This window comes from Heliangelus exortis, chromosome 25 (genome assembly GCF_036169615.1).
Source record: "Heliangelus exortis chromosome 25, bHelExo1.hap1, whole genome shotgun sequence".
Classification (NCBI taxonomy): domain Eukaryota; kingdom Metazoa; phylum Chordata; class Aves; order Apodiformes; family Trochilidae; genus Heliangelus; species Heliangelus exortis.
Genome location: NC_092446.1, coordinates 5,794,699 through 5,810,177, shown reverse-complemented (window position 1 = coordinate 5,810,177; position 15,479 = coordinate 5,794,699). Strand labels below are relative to the sequence as shown.

The 15,479-nt window shown below is 56.9% G+C and overlaps 1 protein-coding gene across 2 annotated transcripts; it reads left to right on the top strand.

The window, feature by feature from the left end:
• Positions 1-2,207: 2,207 nt before the first annotated feature.
• MYBPH (myosin binding protein H) lies at positions 2,208-13,268 on the top strand. 2 transcript variants are annotated; one of them, XM_071768397.1, is made up of 12 exons: positions 2,208-2,359; positions 2,448-2,712; positions 2,928-3,062; positions 4,718-4,885; positions 7,739-7,827; positions 8,799-8,994; positions 9,306-9,445; positions 9,605-9,761; positions 10,413-10,549; positions 10,985-11,171; positions 12,540-12,583; positions 13,050-13,268. In XM_071768397.1, exons 2-11 carry the CDS (start codon positions 2,457-2,459, stop codon positions 12,548-12,550), a joined length of 1,476 nt encoding a protein of 491 aa, XP_071624498.1. In that variant the 5' UTR covers positions 2,208-2,359; positions 2,448-2,456; the 3' UTR covers positions 12,551-12,583; positions 13,050-13,268. The 2 variants fall into 2 exon arrangements, with proteins under 2 accessions (XP_071624498.1, XP_071624497.1); XM_071768396.1 differs by lacking the exon at positions 12,540-12,583.
• The last annotated feature ends 2,211 nt before the right edge of the window (positions 13,269-15,479 follow it).

Sequence of the window (15,479 nt, the reverse complement as noted above, 5' to 3'; positions counted from 1 at the left end):
GAGTGATGGGAAGAGGGGGGGCAGTTTCAAACTGCAAGAGGGGAGATTGAGATGAGATCTTGAGGAGAAATTGTTTGGTGTGAGGTGCTGAGCCCCAGGCTGCCCCCAGAAGCTGTGGCTGCCCCATCCCTGGCAGTGTTGAAGGTTGGATGGGGCTGGGGGAGGTGTCCCTGACCATGGAGTGGGGTTGGAATTAGATGGTCTTTAAGATCTTTTCCAACCCAAACCAGTCTGGGATTAAATAATAAGATTCTATGAAATCCCTGCTCTGATCATCCCCTCTGGGTGCCAGCCCCATCAGGGAGCCAAAGGGACAGGGGGACAATTTCTGCAACCCCTCCTCTGCCTCCTCCCTGTGCTGGGGACCAGGGCTCTGTTCTCCTTTGCCAAAGTAGCTTCAGAAAATTTTCTGGTTCATGACCCACTTGGCAAGGTCCATCCAGTCCCAAGAGGGACTGCCAGGATGTGTCCATGGCCTGCAGGCAGCACAAACATCCAGGAGCCCCATGTCACCCTCCCGGAGCTCATCCTTCAGGCATCCCAGAAGTATTTTGGGGATGGAGGAGTCTTTGTTACTCACACTGCTCCTGGCTGGGGGCAGTAATCGAGGAACATCTGGATTGCCACATGGCTGTGGAGGAAACCTGCCCTCCCTGGGACAGTGATACCATCTCGTGGTGTCCTGGCAGTTGTCCTGCTGCAAACACTGCTTCTGAAATAAACAGGGGGGAAAAATTATCCTTCCCTGGAGCAGGAGGTTCTTGCTACCAGGCTGCTGCCTCTGGGCAGGACTGGGGCCTGGTGGGACCATGTCTGCTCTCCTGTTACCTGATCCCCATGTGACTTGTAAAGCTGGTGGCCTTGATGAGCTTTCTTCTCAGCTTACAGGAGGAGCAGGGCTGGCAGGAGGTGCAGTGGCTCCTGCTCTTTCTGCAGATGGACACTTGCACATCTCTGTCTGGCCCTGCAGACCTCCATGGCAGGGGCCTCACGTTGTGCCCATCATTGTTGTTTCTGTCCTGCAGCTCAGCCCAAGCCCAGCATCCCCCTGACACCCTGATAGACCAAAGCCTCAGCATTACTGTCCTGGCCTCCTTTCCCTCTTCCCACCAGGTCCATGGTTCCTGCTCCTGCTGGGATGTGTCCCTCAGACTCTTTTTGGAGAAATCCCTTTGAAGAGCAGCCTGGCCGTTGGGTTTTTGCTGTTTCATCTCTCCCTCCCCTTCCTGGGTGACCTCAGCTCCCTCCACCTGGAAAATCACCCCCTTGTTAGCAGGGCTCAGATTTTCTGGCCCTGTCAGAGTACATAGCTCCGTGCTCTGGCTCTCCCAGAGATGCCTCTTGATCCTGACATCTCCATTTGGAGGAGTTTCCTGGGGACCATGAAACTGAGAACCTTTGGAGCTATGCCCAGGGGAGCCAGGGCTGCAACCCCGAGAAGGAGCTGAGGGGTAAAAACCACTGAGAGCCTGAGGGATGAGCCCAGAGGCTCTGGTGACATCTCCAGGAGCATCTCGTGTGTGGTGTGGCAAGGGAGGGACACAGGGACAGGGGAGTGAGTGAGGGGGTTCTGTCCTCTGGGACTGCTGGGTACGTGGGGGCTTTGGGGTGAGGCTGGGTTTGGGGGGTGACAGAAGGGGGGGTGAGCAGATGCAAGGGGTCCTGGTTGTCTGGGAGGCTGCAGGGCAGGGGTTCATCTGCTCCAGGAGGAGGTGTCAGGGGTAGGGACAGCTGGGCTGGTCCAGGTGATCCCAAGGGTTGCCTTCCAACCTCAACCATTTCTGGGATTGGGGTGGGGGAAAGGCTGGGGATGGACCTGGGGGAGCAGAGGGGTTTTGGGGGAGGCCATTGGAGGAATAAGAGGGGTGGGGGGTTCAGGTGTTAATGCAGGGGCTGGGGAGGAATGTGGGGTGCAGGGTCAGTGGGGGGGTCGTGGGGTGGCTGGGGAGATGGCAGTGGGGGGGTTGAGAAGCCCTCGGCTGGAGAGGTGTTGGTGCTGGGGACAGGAGCCATGTCCCCACAGAAAGGTGACCTGACCCTGGCCTGCTCAGTCCCATCCAAGCCCGGGGGGGCTGCTGGGGGGCCCAGAGCCATGTGCTGCAGCCCCATAGGAGGGGGTAGGGGCGTGCTGCTGAATGTGCAGGTCCTGGGTGGCTATTCCTGGCCATCCCCGCCTGCGCAGGAGGATTGGTTTGCAGGGAGGTGACAAGTGCCAGCCAAAGCCTATAAAAATCTCCCAGCCCCTGTTCTGGCTCAGTGATCTGGTTCCCCCCTCCCGGAGCAGCCTGTCCATCCAGAGTGGAGACGTCTGGTGAGGAGCAGGGACCTCAGCTTCGGAGCCAAGACCCCAAATCTGGAGGTGAGACCTTTGGTCTGGAGTGAGGACCCCAAAACAGAGCAGAAAGTCAGGAGCAGAGACCTCAAAAAAACCCCATCTTCTTCCCCAGCCCCCAGCAATGACCGGGAAAGCTGCTCCTCCTGCCACGGACCCAGGTCCAGGAGGTCCAAAGAAGGAGCCAGCACCGAGTTCAGGGAAAGAACCAGCACCAGCTCCAGGTGCTGAAGAAGCCCCGAGCCCTGAGCATCCCCCAGCAGCAGAGCAGCCCCCAGCCCCCACAGATGAGTCCTCTCCAGCCCCCACAGCAGAAGAGACCCCAACCCCTGCAGAGGGTCCTCCAGCTCCTGAACCAGAACCTGAGAAACCCAAGGCAGGTGAGGATGGGCCTGGAGTGGGGAGGGAAGGGGAACGTGGGGCTGCTGGGGTGCAGGGAGGCAGGGATGGAGTCATCAGGGATATTTTTACACTGGGGTAGATCAGGGGATTGGGAGGAGGGGGAAAGCTGCAGAGCAACACGGAGGTCGGGTGGTTGCCCCCCAGCAGCCCTGGTAGAGAGGAACTTGTCCTCACCTCTGTGGGTTTGTGACAGAGCCCCCCAGCTCCCCCCTGTCCCTGGCTGTGGAAGATGTGAGTGAGAACTCAGTGAAGCTGACCTGGAAACCCCCTGAGCAGACAGGCCGGGCAGTCCTGGATGGATACGTGGTGGAGATCTGCAAAGATGGAAGTAGGCTTGGGCTTTCCTGCCCTGTGAGCATGGAGTGGGGTGTGGAGCTGTGGGATGGAGCTGGGCAGAACTTGGCAGCACGATGCCCTGGCACCACTTCCCTTCCTTTGCCCAAATGGGCTCAGTTATAATGTTCTTTTCTTTTCTTTTCTTTTCTTTTTTCCATGAGGGAAAGGGGCTCCCTGTTGGCTTTGGGTGGTGGTGCTGTCTGTGGAGGGTGAGAGGGGCTGGGTCAGGGTTAATGTCACTGCCATGTCCAGTGAGAGGGGGAGGAGAGGCCACAGACCCTCTGCAGATGATCTCTGGTGACTCCAGCTCAGCAGAGCCCCGGGGCTGGGATGATGAGGAAGAAGATGCAATTCTTTTGTATTTGCCCCCAACCAAGTGCAGAAGGAATAGGGGTGGGAGAGAGAGAGGGGAGGATCTGGCAGTGCATGAGGGGCAATCCCTGCCCAAGTGAGATGAGGCTGATCCTGGCAGGAGCTGTAGTGTTTGGGAGGGGGGGGGGGGAGGGGGGCAGTGGTTATCTGGGGCTCTCCAGTTGCATTGCTGGTTGGTGGGATGGGGGAGGGGGATGAGATTTGTGTTTTGGGGCCTCTCTTGAAGCTCTGCTTGGCTTTGGGGTGAGAGGGAATGACCTGCATGGCTGGGGGGGTCTGCAAGGGGCTGGTGGGTTGGGTGCTGCATGAGGCTGGAGTGGTTTGGGAGGCTCAAGTGGCCCATGGGCAACTTGATCTGTGCTCCTTGCCTGTTTAGGTTGTATCAGGCATGACTGACACAGGCTTGGCTGTGGGAAGCTTTCACCATTGGTCTGCTGGGGCTTGGGGAGGTAACCAGGGCTGGATGGGATGTATGAGACCTTTTGCATGGCACAAGGAAAGATGCAGCCATTCCTGGAGGATGCTGGCTGACAGCCACCCAAAGGTCAAAATTGTGGATGCTCTTCTGGCTTGTTTTGGGCTTGGCTGGGTGACAGGAGAGCTCTGGTCATTCATCCTGACAGATCTGGATTGCTGTAGTTACCCACCTGGGACACCCAGACCCCAGGGGACCAGGACAGTCTGTTCTCTGACTGAGAAACCTCTTCAGGGTTTTGGCACCTTGTGTGTCTGTGTTGGGTGGATGCTGAGAGGGCTTCTGCACCTTGGCTGTGGGGTGAGCTTGAGCTGCCCCTTCCAGGCAGGCAGAGCAGGTGGAGAGGTCTGGTGGGAGGTGATGGGCAGATCCTGCCTGATATGGAGAAGGTGCTGGGCAACGTGGTGAGCCCCAAGGAGTTATCCTGGGTCAGTAAGAAGAGAAGATGGGCTGCAGAGTGGTCAAAAGATCATTACTGCCTCCAGAAATGCACCTGGAAGGTCAGCAGGCACCACGTTTGCTGGCTTTATGCCTTTTTTCCTGCTTGCCAAAGACCTCCTGCTCAGCAGCTGAGCTCCTGCCAGGATTTCATACCCCGGTGTCCTTGGCAGCCTGGAGTGGCCAAACTCCCCTCTTTGCTGCTGCTGCTGCCCCGAATCATTCACCCTTTGCCAGGGAGGATTCTTTGCCTCTGGGCTTCCCCGTCTGTGGTTTGTCCCTGCAGGCTGGGGTGTCTGTCTGTCTGTCTGTCTGTCTGTCTGTCTGCCCCGCTCCTGACGTGCCTGCTGCCTCCCCTGTAGGTACAGACTGGAAAGCTGTGAATGAGGAACCTTTCCTTTCCACCCGTTACACCATCAAGGGCCTCAGCCCTGGTGAGAAGATCCATGTCCGGGTGAAAGCTGTCACTGCCCATGGTGCCAGTGTCCCCACCACCCTGGAGCAGCCCGTCCTCATCCAAGAGATCCTCCGTAAGTCCGGGCTGCTCCTCATTCCCCGGGGCTGCTCCTCATTCCCTTGGGCTTTGTCAGCAGGACAAAGAAGTCAGAGTCCTCCCCTGCAGCCAGAGCAGCTCCTGCCCTCTCAGATGTCACAATCCAGACTTTGACCGAGATGTTATTCACACCAAGGGTGTCCTGTTCCCTCCCAACGTCAGGACACTGACCTTATTGTGATGTTCCAGGGGGCTGCAGAGAAGGTGGAGACTCCTGATTTCCAAGGAGTCCCATGGACAGGACAAGGGGAATGGGCACAAGTTGCTCCTGGGGAGATTCTGATCACACACAAGAGGAAAATTTCTCCCCATGAGGACAGTCAGAGATTGGAATGGTCTCCTGGGGAAAGGGGTGGATTCCCCCACTTTGGGAAGTTTTAAGTCTCAGCTCGATGGGTGCTGAGACATCTCAGATCAACAATAATATCAGAAGGGTTGGAGCAGAGGATCCCTGAGGTCCCCTCCAAGCTGACAATCCAAGATTCTGTGATCTTGTAGATGGTGAAGGCTACAAAGGGGCTTGGGGGACAGGGACATCTCTCTAATGAGGAAAGGTTGGGGACTAGGGTGGTTTTAGTCTGGAGAAGGCTGAGGGGAGATCTCACCAACACAAATACTGTAAGGGTCAGGAGGTTGGGTCCAGTCTTTTCTCAGTGGTGCCCAGGGACAGGACCAAACATGAACACAGAAATTCCACCTAAACGTGAAGGGAAACTTCTTTACTCTGAGGTGTCAGAGCACTGGCACAGCTGCCCAGAGAGATGCTGGAGTCTCCATCTCTGGAGACATTCAAACCCCACCTAGACAATCTGCTCCCCCAGTTTCCTGGGAAGTCAGGAGCTGACAGGCTGGAGCATGGGAACTTTAATCAGGGAGAACTCACTAATGAGTGACCTCTGCCATGCTCAGCAGGAATCAGATTCCTCCCGGGGTGCCTGGGATGTGCTGGGGCTCAGCTGCCACTTCAAGGCTGCTTTCACTTCTCAGACAGCAAGTGCAGAGTTATTTTGCCTTTACAAGGAATTACAAATACACGAGTTTTCCTGTTAGTCAAAGAAAAGATATTTCTCAGCTGCTTAAAAATAGTAATAATAATAATAATAATAACAACAACAACAAAAGCTATTCCAGGAACCACCAGCTTTTCACAGGAAAAGGCTTGGAGAAGGCATCTGGAAAGGGTCTGGCAGGGTCCATCTTTTCAGTCTGCTTGGAAGAGGTGATCATGGCTCAGTGGTTGGTGGGGTCACTTTCAGGTGTCCAAGACATCCCATGACCCCTGTGGGATGGGGGAAACTGAGGCAGGGGGGACTTGCAGGAGATGCCAAACAGACAGCTGATGTTTCCCACTTCTAGTCCTGTGCTTCACCCACTGGCTGGAACATCCTGGGCTTTGTCCCAGCCACATGAGAGGTGTAAAACCCAAAGAGCTGCAAGATCCATGCACAACCTGCTCTGTTGCTCCACTTTTGTGGAGGTTTTTTTTCCTGTCTTTTCTTTTTTACCAAGTGAAACTCTTCACCAGCAAAGAGCACTTGCCTGTTCCACATTGCATTGGAAATGCAGCCCAGTGCAGGCTGCCTGGCTCTGCAGAGGAACAAATCAACCCAACCCTGGCAGGGTTTGGGTACCCAAGCCCACTTCTCCCTGCCCCATCTGTCACCTTCTGGGCTTCACATTTTCCTGGGGACTGCATTTCATACCTCTGCCCAGTTCATTTATAGCATCACAAGGGATTTTAAATAGCAGCAATACAGATGGTGGAGAGCTTAGAAACAGGTGGGACGAGTGGGCCTGGGGAGTGGAGAGAGATGAGGAGAAACCAGATGAAGATTCAGGAGTGGGAGTCAGGGTCTGCAGGGAGCTGGGGCAGGGGAAATCCCTTCCTGCCCTTAGCAGGAGGTCACCTGGGCCACCAACCTCTGTCTGAGCAAGGCAGGCGTGAGCTGGGGAGAACCCCCATGAATTAACTTTCCTCCCTGGAGGTCAGGTTTCTCTGCCCCGTGCAGAGATGGATGAGCCCAAGTGCAGCATCAGTGCCTGGATCCTGGAGCAGACAGAGGGGAGAGCAGCTCAGCTGTCGGAGGGGCCATCTGGGACCCCCCTCATCTCCCCAGCCCACCACCCGCCCTTCCCTCTCACAGCTGTTTCACCATCCTTCAGATCTGGTTTAATTCTGGCCGTGCCCCTTCTCCAGAGATAAGCTCCAACACGTTTAATCTGGGCAGAGACACCCAGCTCCTTCCCCAGGGGCTCACATACACCCGGTGCCTCTCCAGCAGGATCATCGAGTAGGGTTTCATGGCTGCTATTTTCACCCTGGGGAAGGAGACACAAGCCCCAGCAGCATTCTCCAGGGTTTGTTTTTTATTTTTACTTGTCTTTGTTATGTTGTTCCCTTGGAGACATCAGCCGTGGGTTTAAGCTTGGGGCTTTCACAGCTTCGCTGGGAGGATCCATGTGTCCACCTTGGTGTCTTGATGGCCTCGAGCTCAGAGCCAAGGTGGAGGTCTGGTGAGGCTGCTCCTTGCTGGAAGTTGGGCTGTGTGCCTCTTGTCTGCTTCCTGAGCTAAAGGAGAAACATTTCCTAACTGGGAGATGCTGTTCCCACTGCAGTGTGGGGTGTGCTGGGGCTCCAGGACCTGGCTGTGATGAGGGATGCGAATGGTCCATGGGTTGGTGTCTGAAGGATGGAGACACCCTGGGCATTGGGACAGGAGATGAAAGAGGTGGGATTCTGGGTGGGATTTCCTGATGGGCATACAGGGGAGGTCAGCCGGGTGGGGGCTGTTATTCCTGTGGTCCCACGGGATGACTTTGTGGTCCCCAGAGCTGCCCAAGATCCGCATGCCCCGGCACCTGCGGCAGACGTACTTCAGGCACGTTGGGGATGCTGTGAACATCATGATCCCTTTCCTGGTAAGTGACCACTCTGGGCTTTAATCCTCCAGGCCTCTTCACTCCAGTGACTTTTTCAGCCACCACGACATGTGTGGGACCAGCTGTGGGGTGGCTTGACCTGGTCTCTATGTCCCGTGGGCTCAGGGTATGAGGTGGGGTGGGAACCTCTCTCCCATTTCTACCCAACTCCCATTTTTCTCCTGCTGTCTTCAGTGGTGGTGTTGGCAATGAGAAAACCCCAAAGACACTGGGCCATGGGCTAAGCCATTGCTGCTGTCTCAGCACAGGAGCTCTGTTCTGCTTGGCAAGGGTCTGGCCACAGAGCCCAGGACCCCACAGCACCCTGGTGGTGTCCTTAGGGAGAGCAGGGAACCCCCAGAGCTGTGTGATGGGAGGATGCTGACCCTGATGGGCCAAGCTGGTGGCCCATCAGCTCAACTGATCTATCACATGCTGTCTGGGCCATCCCCAAAGCACCTCCACCATGGCATCTGGGATGGAGAAAACCATCTCTGGAACATGCTGGCCAAGCAGGGGGGGAGAGAGGTGCAGAAAGTTGCCCCTGAGGTGAGGGACACATCCATGCCAGGCCTTATGGGCAGCTGGGAGCCTGTTCCAGCCATGGATTGGCCCTGGATGCTGAATTCAGCCCTCACTGCTCAGCCTGGACTTGGGCTCAGTGCCAGGGCAGCAGGAATTGCTCTGCCTGCAATGCCCTGGGCAAGTGAAGCTGGGCAAGTGAAGTTGGGCTTCCTCCAGGGGGACCTTGGGGACCAGCATCTTCCCTGGAGCCTGAGGGGTTCCCACCAGGGGCCTGGCAGGGCTCAGCTGTAGCTTCTCCCCTGGGGACTGCCTGATGGCAGAGGCTGTGTCCAGGTCCCTGCTGCCTGGACAAAGCGGGGTGGCTCTGCCCACCCATCCTTCCCAGCAGGACCCCTTGGGACCGGGCGCTCGAGCGGCTCCTAACCTGCCTCTGCGGGTTGCTCCAGGGAAAACCCCAGCCAGAGGTGACCTGGACCAAGAATGGCCAACCCCTGGACACCAGCCGGGTCAACACCAGGAACTCCCAGAAGGACACCATCTTCTTCATCCGCGAGGCACAGCGTGGGGACTCAGGGAAGTACGAGCTGGCTGTGAGGATAAATGGAGCAGAGGACAAGGCAGTCCTGGACATCCAGGTCATTGGTAAGGCTGCAGGGATTCTCTGAGGGTCATTTCTGCCCCTTGGTCGGGGGTAGCTCTTGTTCCAGGTGGGATGGGACAGGGCCAACAACGAGGCAAGGGGCTCCAGGGTCCCTCTTCCAGTGGGATCTTTTCCAACATCATGGTGGTGAAGTCCTCTGGTTGAGGATGCAGAGGTATACCAGCCCATGCCTGTTGTACTTTCTCATCCTTCATGAGATGAGAGGTTAGAAGTGAGGTTCAAGGGATTGCCAAGGCAGAGCTTTTGGGGGGAGCAAATCAGGAGGTCACCCTGTGAGAGTTTGTATTTGCAGAGCCGCCGGGGCCCCCCCAGAACCTGAAACTGGTGGACGTGTGGGCCTTTAATGTGGCCCTGGAGTGGTCCCCCCCAGCAGACAACGGGAACTCTGATATCAAGGGCTACCTGGTGCAGAAGTCAGACAAGAAGAGTGGGGTGAGTCTGGAGACTCTTGGGTCTCCTATGTTCTGGGGATGGGCAATGGGGAGACACAGAGTCCTCTCTCCCCCTATGCCTTCTCCATAATTTTTTTTTTTTTTTTTCCTGGACAACCTGCCTGTCTTTCCTCACCACTCTTTCTTTCTTTCCCCCCAGAAATGGTTCACAGTGCTGGATCGCTGCACCCGCACCAGCTGCACCATCTCTGACCTCATCATCGGGAACTCCTACTCCTTCCGCGTCTTCGCCGAGAACGGCTGCGGGATGAGCGAGCAGGCGGCGGTCACCGGGGTGGCTGAGATCAAGAAGACAAGTGAGGAGATGGCCTTGGCTCAGGGGTGGGGAGGCTGCTGGGAAAAAGAGGCCCTGGGAGCTGTGGTGATGCTGCTGGGATGAACAGCACCGGGCTGTGGCTGTGCAGGTCCAGGGGGCTCTGTTCCCCTTCTACACCTTTTGTGTTTGGGGAGGGATTGAGATGGGGCCATTCCCAGGGTGAGATGGAAGCAGGAGACAGGAAGGGTGGGGAACAGCCCCCTGCACTGGTGCCTCTCCAAACCAGCAGCTTTCAGCCCTGCTCTTCCCCCATTCCCTTCCTGCTCCCTGGCAGCACACAAGAAGTTGGGATCCCCACCAGCTGCAGAACTTTTCTCCATCCTGTTTCTGTCCATGGATTTTGGGGGATGGAATAGGAGATCCAGAGAGGTTCCTGGCCTGGATCTGATAAGCTGCACATGGCACTGTGAGGCTCATTTGCAGACTGGCATCTCCCCTGTCCCGCAGGGCTGGGTGGGATTTATGGACAGGGCTGGGGATCAGGTCCCCAGGTCAGGTTAGGTGCTGTCTGCATTGTCATGTGAGGGAGCAGAAGGATTTTGGGGTACCTTGGGCTGAAGCCCTGTGACCACGTGCTGGTCAAGCCAGGAGCCCAAGCTCTGCCTCAGCTTAGAATGAATTATTTTCTTAGAAATTTCCTACCAGGTAGAGAAGCTCCCTCAACATGAGCTGATGGAGCCTCCGAAGTTCACCCAGCCCTTGACCGACCGCAGCACCACCCGGGGGTACAGCACTCACCTCTTCTGCTGTGTCCGGGGCTTCCCCCAGGTCAGTGACTCCTCCACAGCCACCATCACCTCCACGTCGGGGCAGCCACCAGTGGGGTTTCTGCAAAGTGCCTTGGGGTGCTGGGAGAGGGTTGGTCATGGTGGGTGTTAGGGTCAGATGGGATCAGGGTGCTGCAGCCGCCCTCTGAGTCAAACTGGGGTGGGTTGGGGGGTTTCTGCATGAAGATGGGAGATTGGTGTTAATTCCACCCATGTTCTATCTCCTTCTGTACTGGGGTGGGAGCGTGGAGCAGTCGTTAGGGCTGAAGATGGGGAGATGCATCTCTTCAAACCACTTCTGGCTGTGAATCCCACCACGGCCACCAGCTCCAGGCAGGGCCAAGGCAGAGGGAGGTGGCTGCATTTTGGGGCCGGTTGGATTTGCTCATTGCCCTCCCTTTTTTAAACAAATGAACAAAATTCTGCTGCCTTCCAGCCCAAGATCATCTGGATGAAAAACCAGATGGAGATACGGGAAGACCCCAAATACATCGCCATGATCGAGCAGGGAATCTGCTCCCTGGAAATCCGCAAGCCTGGCCCTTTCGATGGGGGTGTCTACACCTGCAAAGCTGTCAACCCCCTGGGGGAAGCTTCAGTAAATTGCAGACTTGATGTGAAAGGTAAGAGTGGCCCAGGTCCCCTTGCCTGCTCCCCTTTTACAGGGAGGGGGTTTGGGCCAGGTCTGTGCTGAGCCTGATGATGGGGCTGGGTGGAGCTGGAGCTTCAGACTTCTGGGGTTTGTAGTCTTGAAGAGTCTTGGAATCACCTCTCTTCCTTAAAATGAGGAGGAAACAAGAAACTGCAGAGCCAAAGGAGCAGAGGAACTGCAGGATGCTGGGATGGTCACTGTGTCCCGAGCCATCCAGGAGCCTTGGGGCTGAGCTGAACCCCTCCAGTTGCACCTGGGTCGTTGTGATTTATGTCTGGGGATGCTGCCCGAGCTCCCAGCTCACATTTCCCTTCCTCAGCAGAGCCCAGCCCAGCTCCCCATGGCACTGCCCAGCTTCACCCCCCAGGCGTGCTGCAGAGCTCGGGGGGGCTCTGTGCCAGCTCACTCACGAAGGTCCTTAGACACGTCTCATTTTTATCATTTCACCTCCCTTGGCTTCCCAGCACACATTCACCCCACAACATGCTCTGCCCCACTGCCCATCAGGTGCCTGGCACCCAATGTCCCTGCAGAGCCTTGGGTGCTGCTGGCAGGGTGAGGGGTTCCATGGTGCCAGAGCTTCCAACCTGTCAGTGCAGCCATGCAGGCAGCACAGTGGAGTTGGAAAAAAGATTCATAGAATTCATGGAATGGTTTGGGTGGGAAGGGACCTTAAAGCCCCCCCAGTGCCACCCCTGCCATGGTCAGGGACACCTCCCCCAGCCCAGGGTGCTCCAAGCCCCATCCAACCTTGGACACTGCCAGGGATGGGGCAGCCACAGCTTCTGGGGGCAACCTGGGGCTCAGCACCTCACACCAAACAATTTCTTTCCAATATCTCAATCCCCCTTCTTTCAGTGTGAAACTGTTCTCCTCATTCCATCCCTCCAGGCCCTTGTCCCAAGTCCCTCCCCAGCTTTCCTGGAGCCCCTTCAGGCACTGGAAGGTGCTCTATGGTCTCCCCAGAACCTTTTCTTCTCCAGGCTGAACACCCCCAACTCTCTCCCCGTTTCCAGCCCTCAGATCCCCTCTGTGGCCTCCTCATTCCAGCAGCTCCATGTTGTTCTTAGGTTGGGGTCTCAGGACTGGAGAGCAGGAGGACAAGCTTGTCATTGTTCTGGGGACACAAAGCACCTGGGAGTCACCCAAGCTGAGGTCTTGGGGACAAGGTGGCAGTGGTGCAGGCAGTGGTGGTTGTGAGCACATGTGCATGGGGCTGGTGTGCAGGTGCACGTTGGTGTGCACACACGAGGGGTTTGGCTGTGCCCTGGGTCACTTCTGGGAGTCAAAAGGGGAACAAGATGAGGGGAGTTCAGGTTGGTTCTGTGCTCTCCTGCAGTGCCCCAGTGAGGAGAGATCAGAAAGGTGAAGATGAAGAGCAAGGTAAGTCTGGGAGGGGGCTGTGGGATGTGGGGAGGGGGGGGTCATGTCTGTGGGGATGGATTGGCCTTTGTCACCTGCCCCAGCTTGGGTCACCTCATCCCACAGCTGGAGGTGTGCTGGGGGGTCGGATGGTGCAGAGCCTGAGCCTTTGGCAGGGGGAGGGAGGTGAAGGTGTGGCCGGGGGGACCAAGGTGCAGAGGTGTGGGCAGAGCCCTGGGGTGCAGGCAGGGCTGAGAAATGTGGGGTTGGATACACAAGAGGGGCAGGCACAGGGGGGAAGCAGAAAGGGTGGGAAATGGGGATGGGGGTGGAAAAACAGGGTTAAAGGGTTGCACCTGAATTTTGTGGGGCAGGAGGGGGTGGAAGAGCTGAGCTGGGTTGGGTTTGCAGAGCCATGGCTGGGAAGGGGTTTCCCAGCTCATCCCTGAGCACTCGTGAGGACTCAGATCTGGCTCCTTCCCCTCAGGTGGATGCTGCAGCTGCTGGGCAGGAGTGTGGCACATGGTGATGCTCCTGGCCGTGGTCTCTGCTGCCTGCTGAGCTGTCCCCTCCCTGGCAGGGCTCTGGGAGGGGAACCTGCACCTCAGCTGCCATGCCATGGGCCTCTCTGAACATGTCCTTAGCTGTGACAATAAAACAAGCCCATCTGTGGGGCTTTGGTCCTAATAAAACAACCCCAAACCCTCTTGTCCTGCTTGTAGTGGGATTGCCTCGGGGCAGGGGCTGGGGGAGAGGCTGCCAGGGATGCTGTGGGTTCATCCAGCATCCCACCAAACCACAGGAGGAGAAGATGGGGTTTGAGCTTGGAAAAGAAGGACCAGGTTTATAAAACATGTCTGATGATGACTAAACCAGAAGCAACCCAACAAGGAGGAGGAGGAGGATGGGGAAAAGTTTATTTCTGGAGCTGGAGAATGATTCTGGCTGGGGGAAAAATTCAGATGGCAAAGCTGACACCGTGGCACGTTGGTGCTTCTTCATCCAAGCACAATTTCTGTATGGGGATGGAATTCTGCAGCCACGGGTGGCCACCAGTGTCCCCTCCCCATGGCAGGGGCAGAGGTGCAGATGGGCTCTCCAGAGGGGGAGGAATCAGCCCCATAACCCACGAGCTGGAGGCTGCCTGGTTCCTTACAGCTCTGAGACAGCTGGGGTCAGGTGCTGGGGGTTATCAGAGAGCCCAGACAGATCTGTCAGGCTGATGAAGCTCCTCATGAAGCCTGGGTCAGCAGTGCCCTGTCCATCACCCTCCAGCACGGTCACCCCACCAGCTGGGAGAAGCCAGACCCAGATCCTGCCCTCGGGGACAGATCCTGGTGCTGCAAACGTGGGTGCAAATCCAGGCTGGGATCTGCAGCTCTGAGCCCAGTCTGGCACTGGAGAGCCAAGCCAGGCAGTGCCTATTGAACCAGCTGATCCCCCTTTGCAGCTTCTGCTGCCCTCAGTGTCCCCATCTGTCCCTGTCACCTTCTCTCCATGCCCAAGCTGAAGTGGGACCCGTGGGGGTCAGCACTGCCCACACCAGGTGACAGTTCCACCATCAGAGGGCATTGTCTGATTAATTTTTGTCCCAGCTGAGGGTCAGGTTGGTCAATTGAGTCCCTGCAACCCCCTGAGAGGAGGTTGGAGCCAGGGGGGTCGGGCTCTGCTCCCAAGGAACAAGGGATGGGACAAGAGGAACTTTTGGCACAACTCAAGTGGTGCCAGGGGAGGTTTAGGTTGGAGCTGGGGAAGAATTTCTGCCTGGAAAGGGTTGTCAGGGCCTGGCCCAGGCTGCCCAGGGCAGGGCTGGAGGGTCTTTCCCACCCAAAGAAGTCCAGGATTCTGAGGGAGGGGTTGGAGATGGCCATGGTGCCACCGGGGGGGACATTGCCATCCAGCTGGTAGGGCCAGATCAGATCTTCCTGTAGCATCCTGACACCTCAGCCACTGATGGGGATCCCTGGTCCCCTCGGTGTCCCTAACACCTTGTGATGTGGCTTCGGCCAGAGGGAGCCCTGGGGCAGAGGTCCTGGGGTCAGTCAGTGTCTGCTAACACAGGAGCAGCAGCTCCAAACTGTGTCCTGTGCACCCTGTGCCCCTGCCAGACCCTTCCTGTGTCCTACAGGGCAAAGATTTGTGTTTGCAACCCCCCAGGGGGGCAGAGTGGGTACCAGGAGCCACTTTTACTGAGCTGTCCCCAGGAAAGGTCTGGAGAGCACAGAGTGGAAAAAACCCAATGTGTGTTTTTTTCTGCAAGAGTTCACATGCCTTTAAATTTATGAGCATCCCAGTCACCAGGTTTCTGGGCACCTCAGCAAAGAGCAGGCCAAGGCATCAGCTCCAGGAAAACAGCCCTGAGCAGCAATGAGATGGAAGTGGGAATCAGACCCGTGCTGTGGGAACAGCAGCTCTGACCCTGGGCATGGGGGTCCCTCTGCACGGGGGTCCCCCTGGGGCTGCAGCACCCCCAGGCACCACCTGAGAAGGGTTTGGGAGGAGGGTGGTCATGGTCCCTTCATCACCATGAACCCCGAGGGAAGGATTTACTCCTGCTCTGTGGTCTGAATGAGGAACCTGGATGTCATCTCATTCTGAGGCCACTGCAAAATGTGTGAGGCTGAGCCTTCCTCCCACCCTTCCCTGCAGCCTTCCTCTTCCTCTTCCTCTGGAGAGCACTGGAGGAGCTGGGTGGCTGCAGCAGTGGCTGAAGGGGGCACTCAGCAGCATCGCTCTCTGCAGCCACCCATAAATCTCACCCACCCAGGTCCTGTTCCCCCTGCACCCACCCCCAGCCCCTCCAGGAATTTGCTGCTGTCCCTTTACCTCTTGGTGACGTCCAAGGGGCAGGGACAGGGTCATGGGGAGTGTGGTTCCAATGGGTGAGCAAGGGATGCTGATAAGAAAAGAAACCAAA

Excerpts from the sequence above, each read along its gene's own strand:
- MYBPH (XM_071768396.1), top strand. The coding sequence starts at position 2,457 with ATGACCGGGAAAGCTGCTCCTCCTGCCACGGACCCAGGTCCAGGAGGT. Across the intron at positions 3,063-4,717 it reads GGAGATCTGCAAAGATGGAA|GTACAGACTGGAAAGCTGTG; the intron begins GTAGGCTTGGGC and ends CCTCCCCTGTAG. Across the intron at positions 8,995-9,305 it reads CCTGGACATCCAGGTCATTG|AGCCGCCGGGGCCCCCCCAG; the intron begins GTAAGGCTGCAG and ends TTGTATTTGCAG.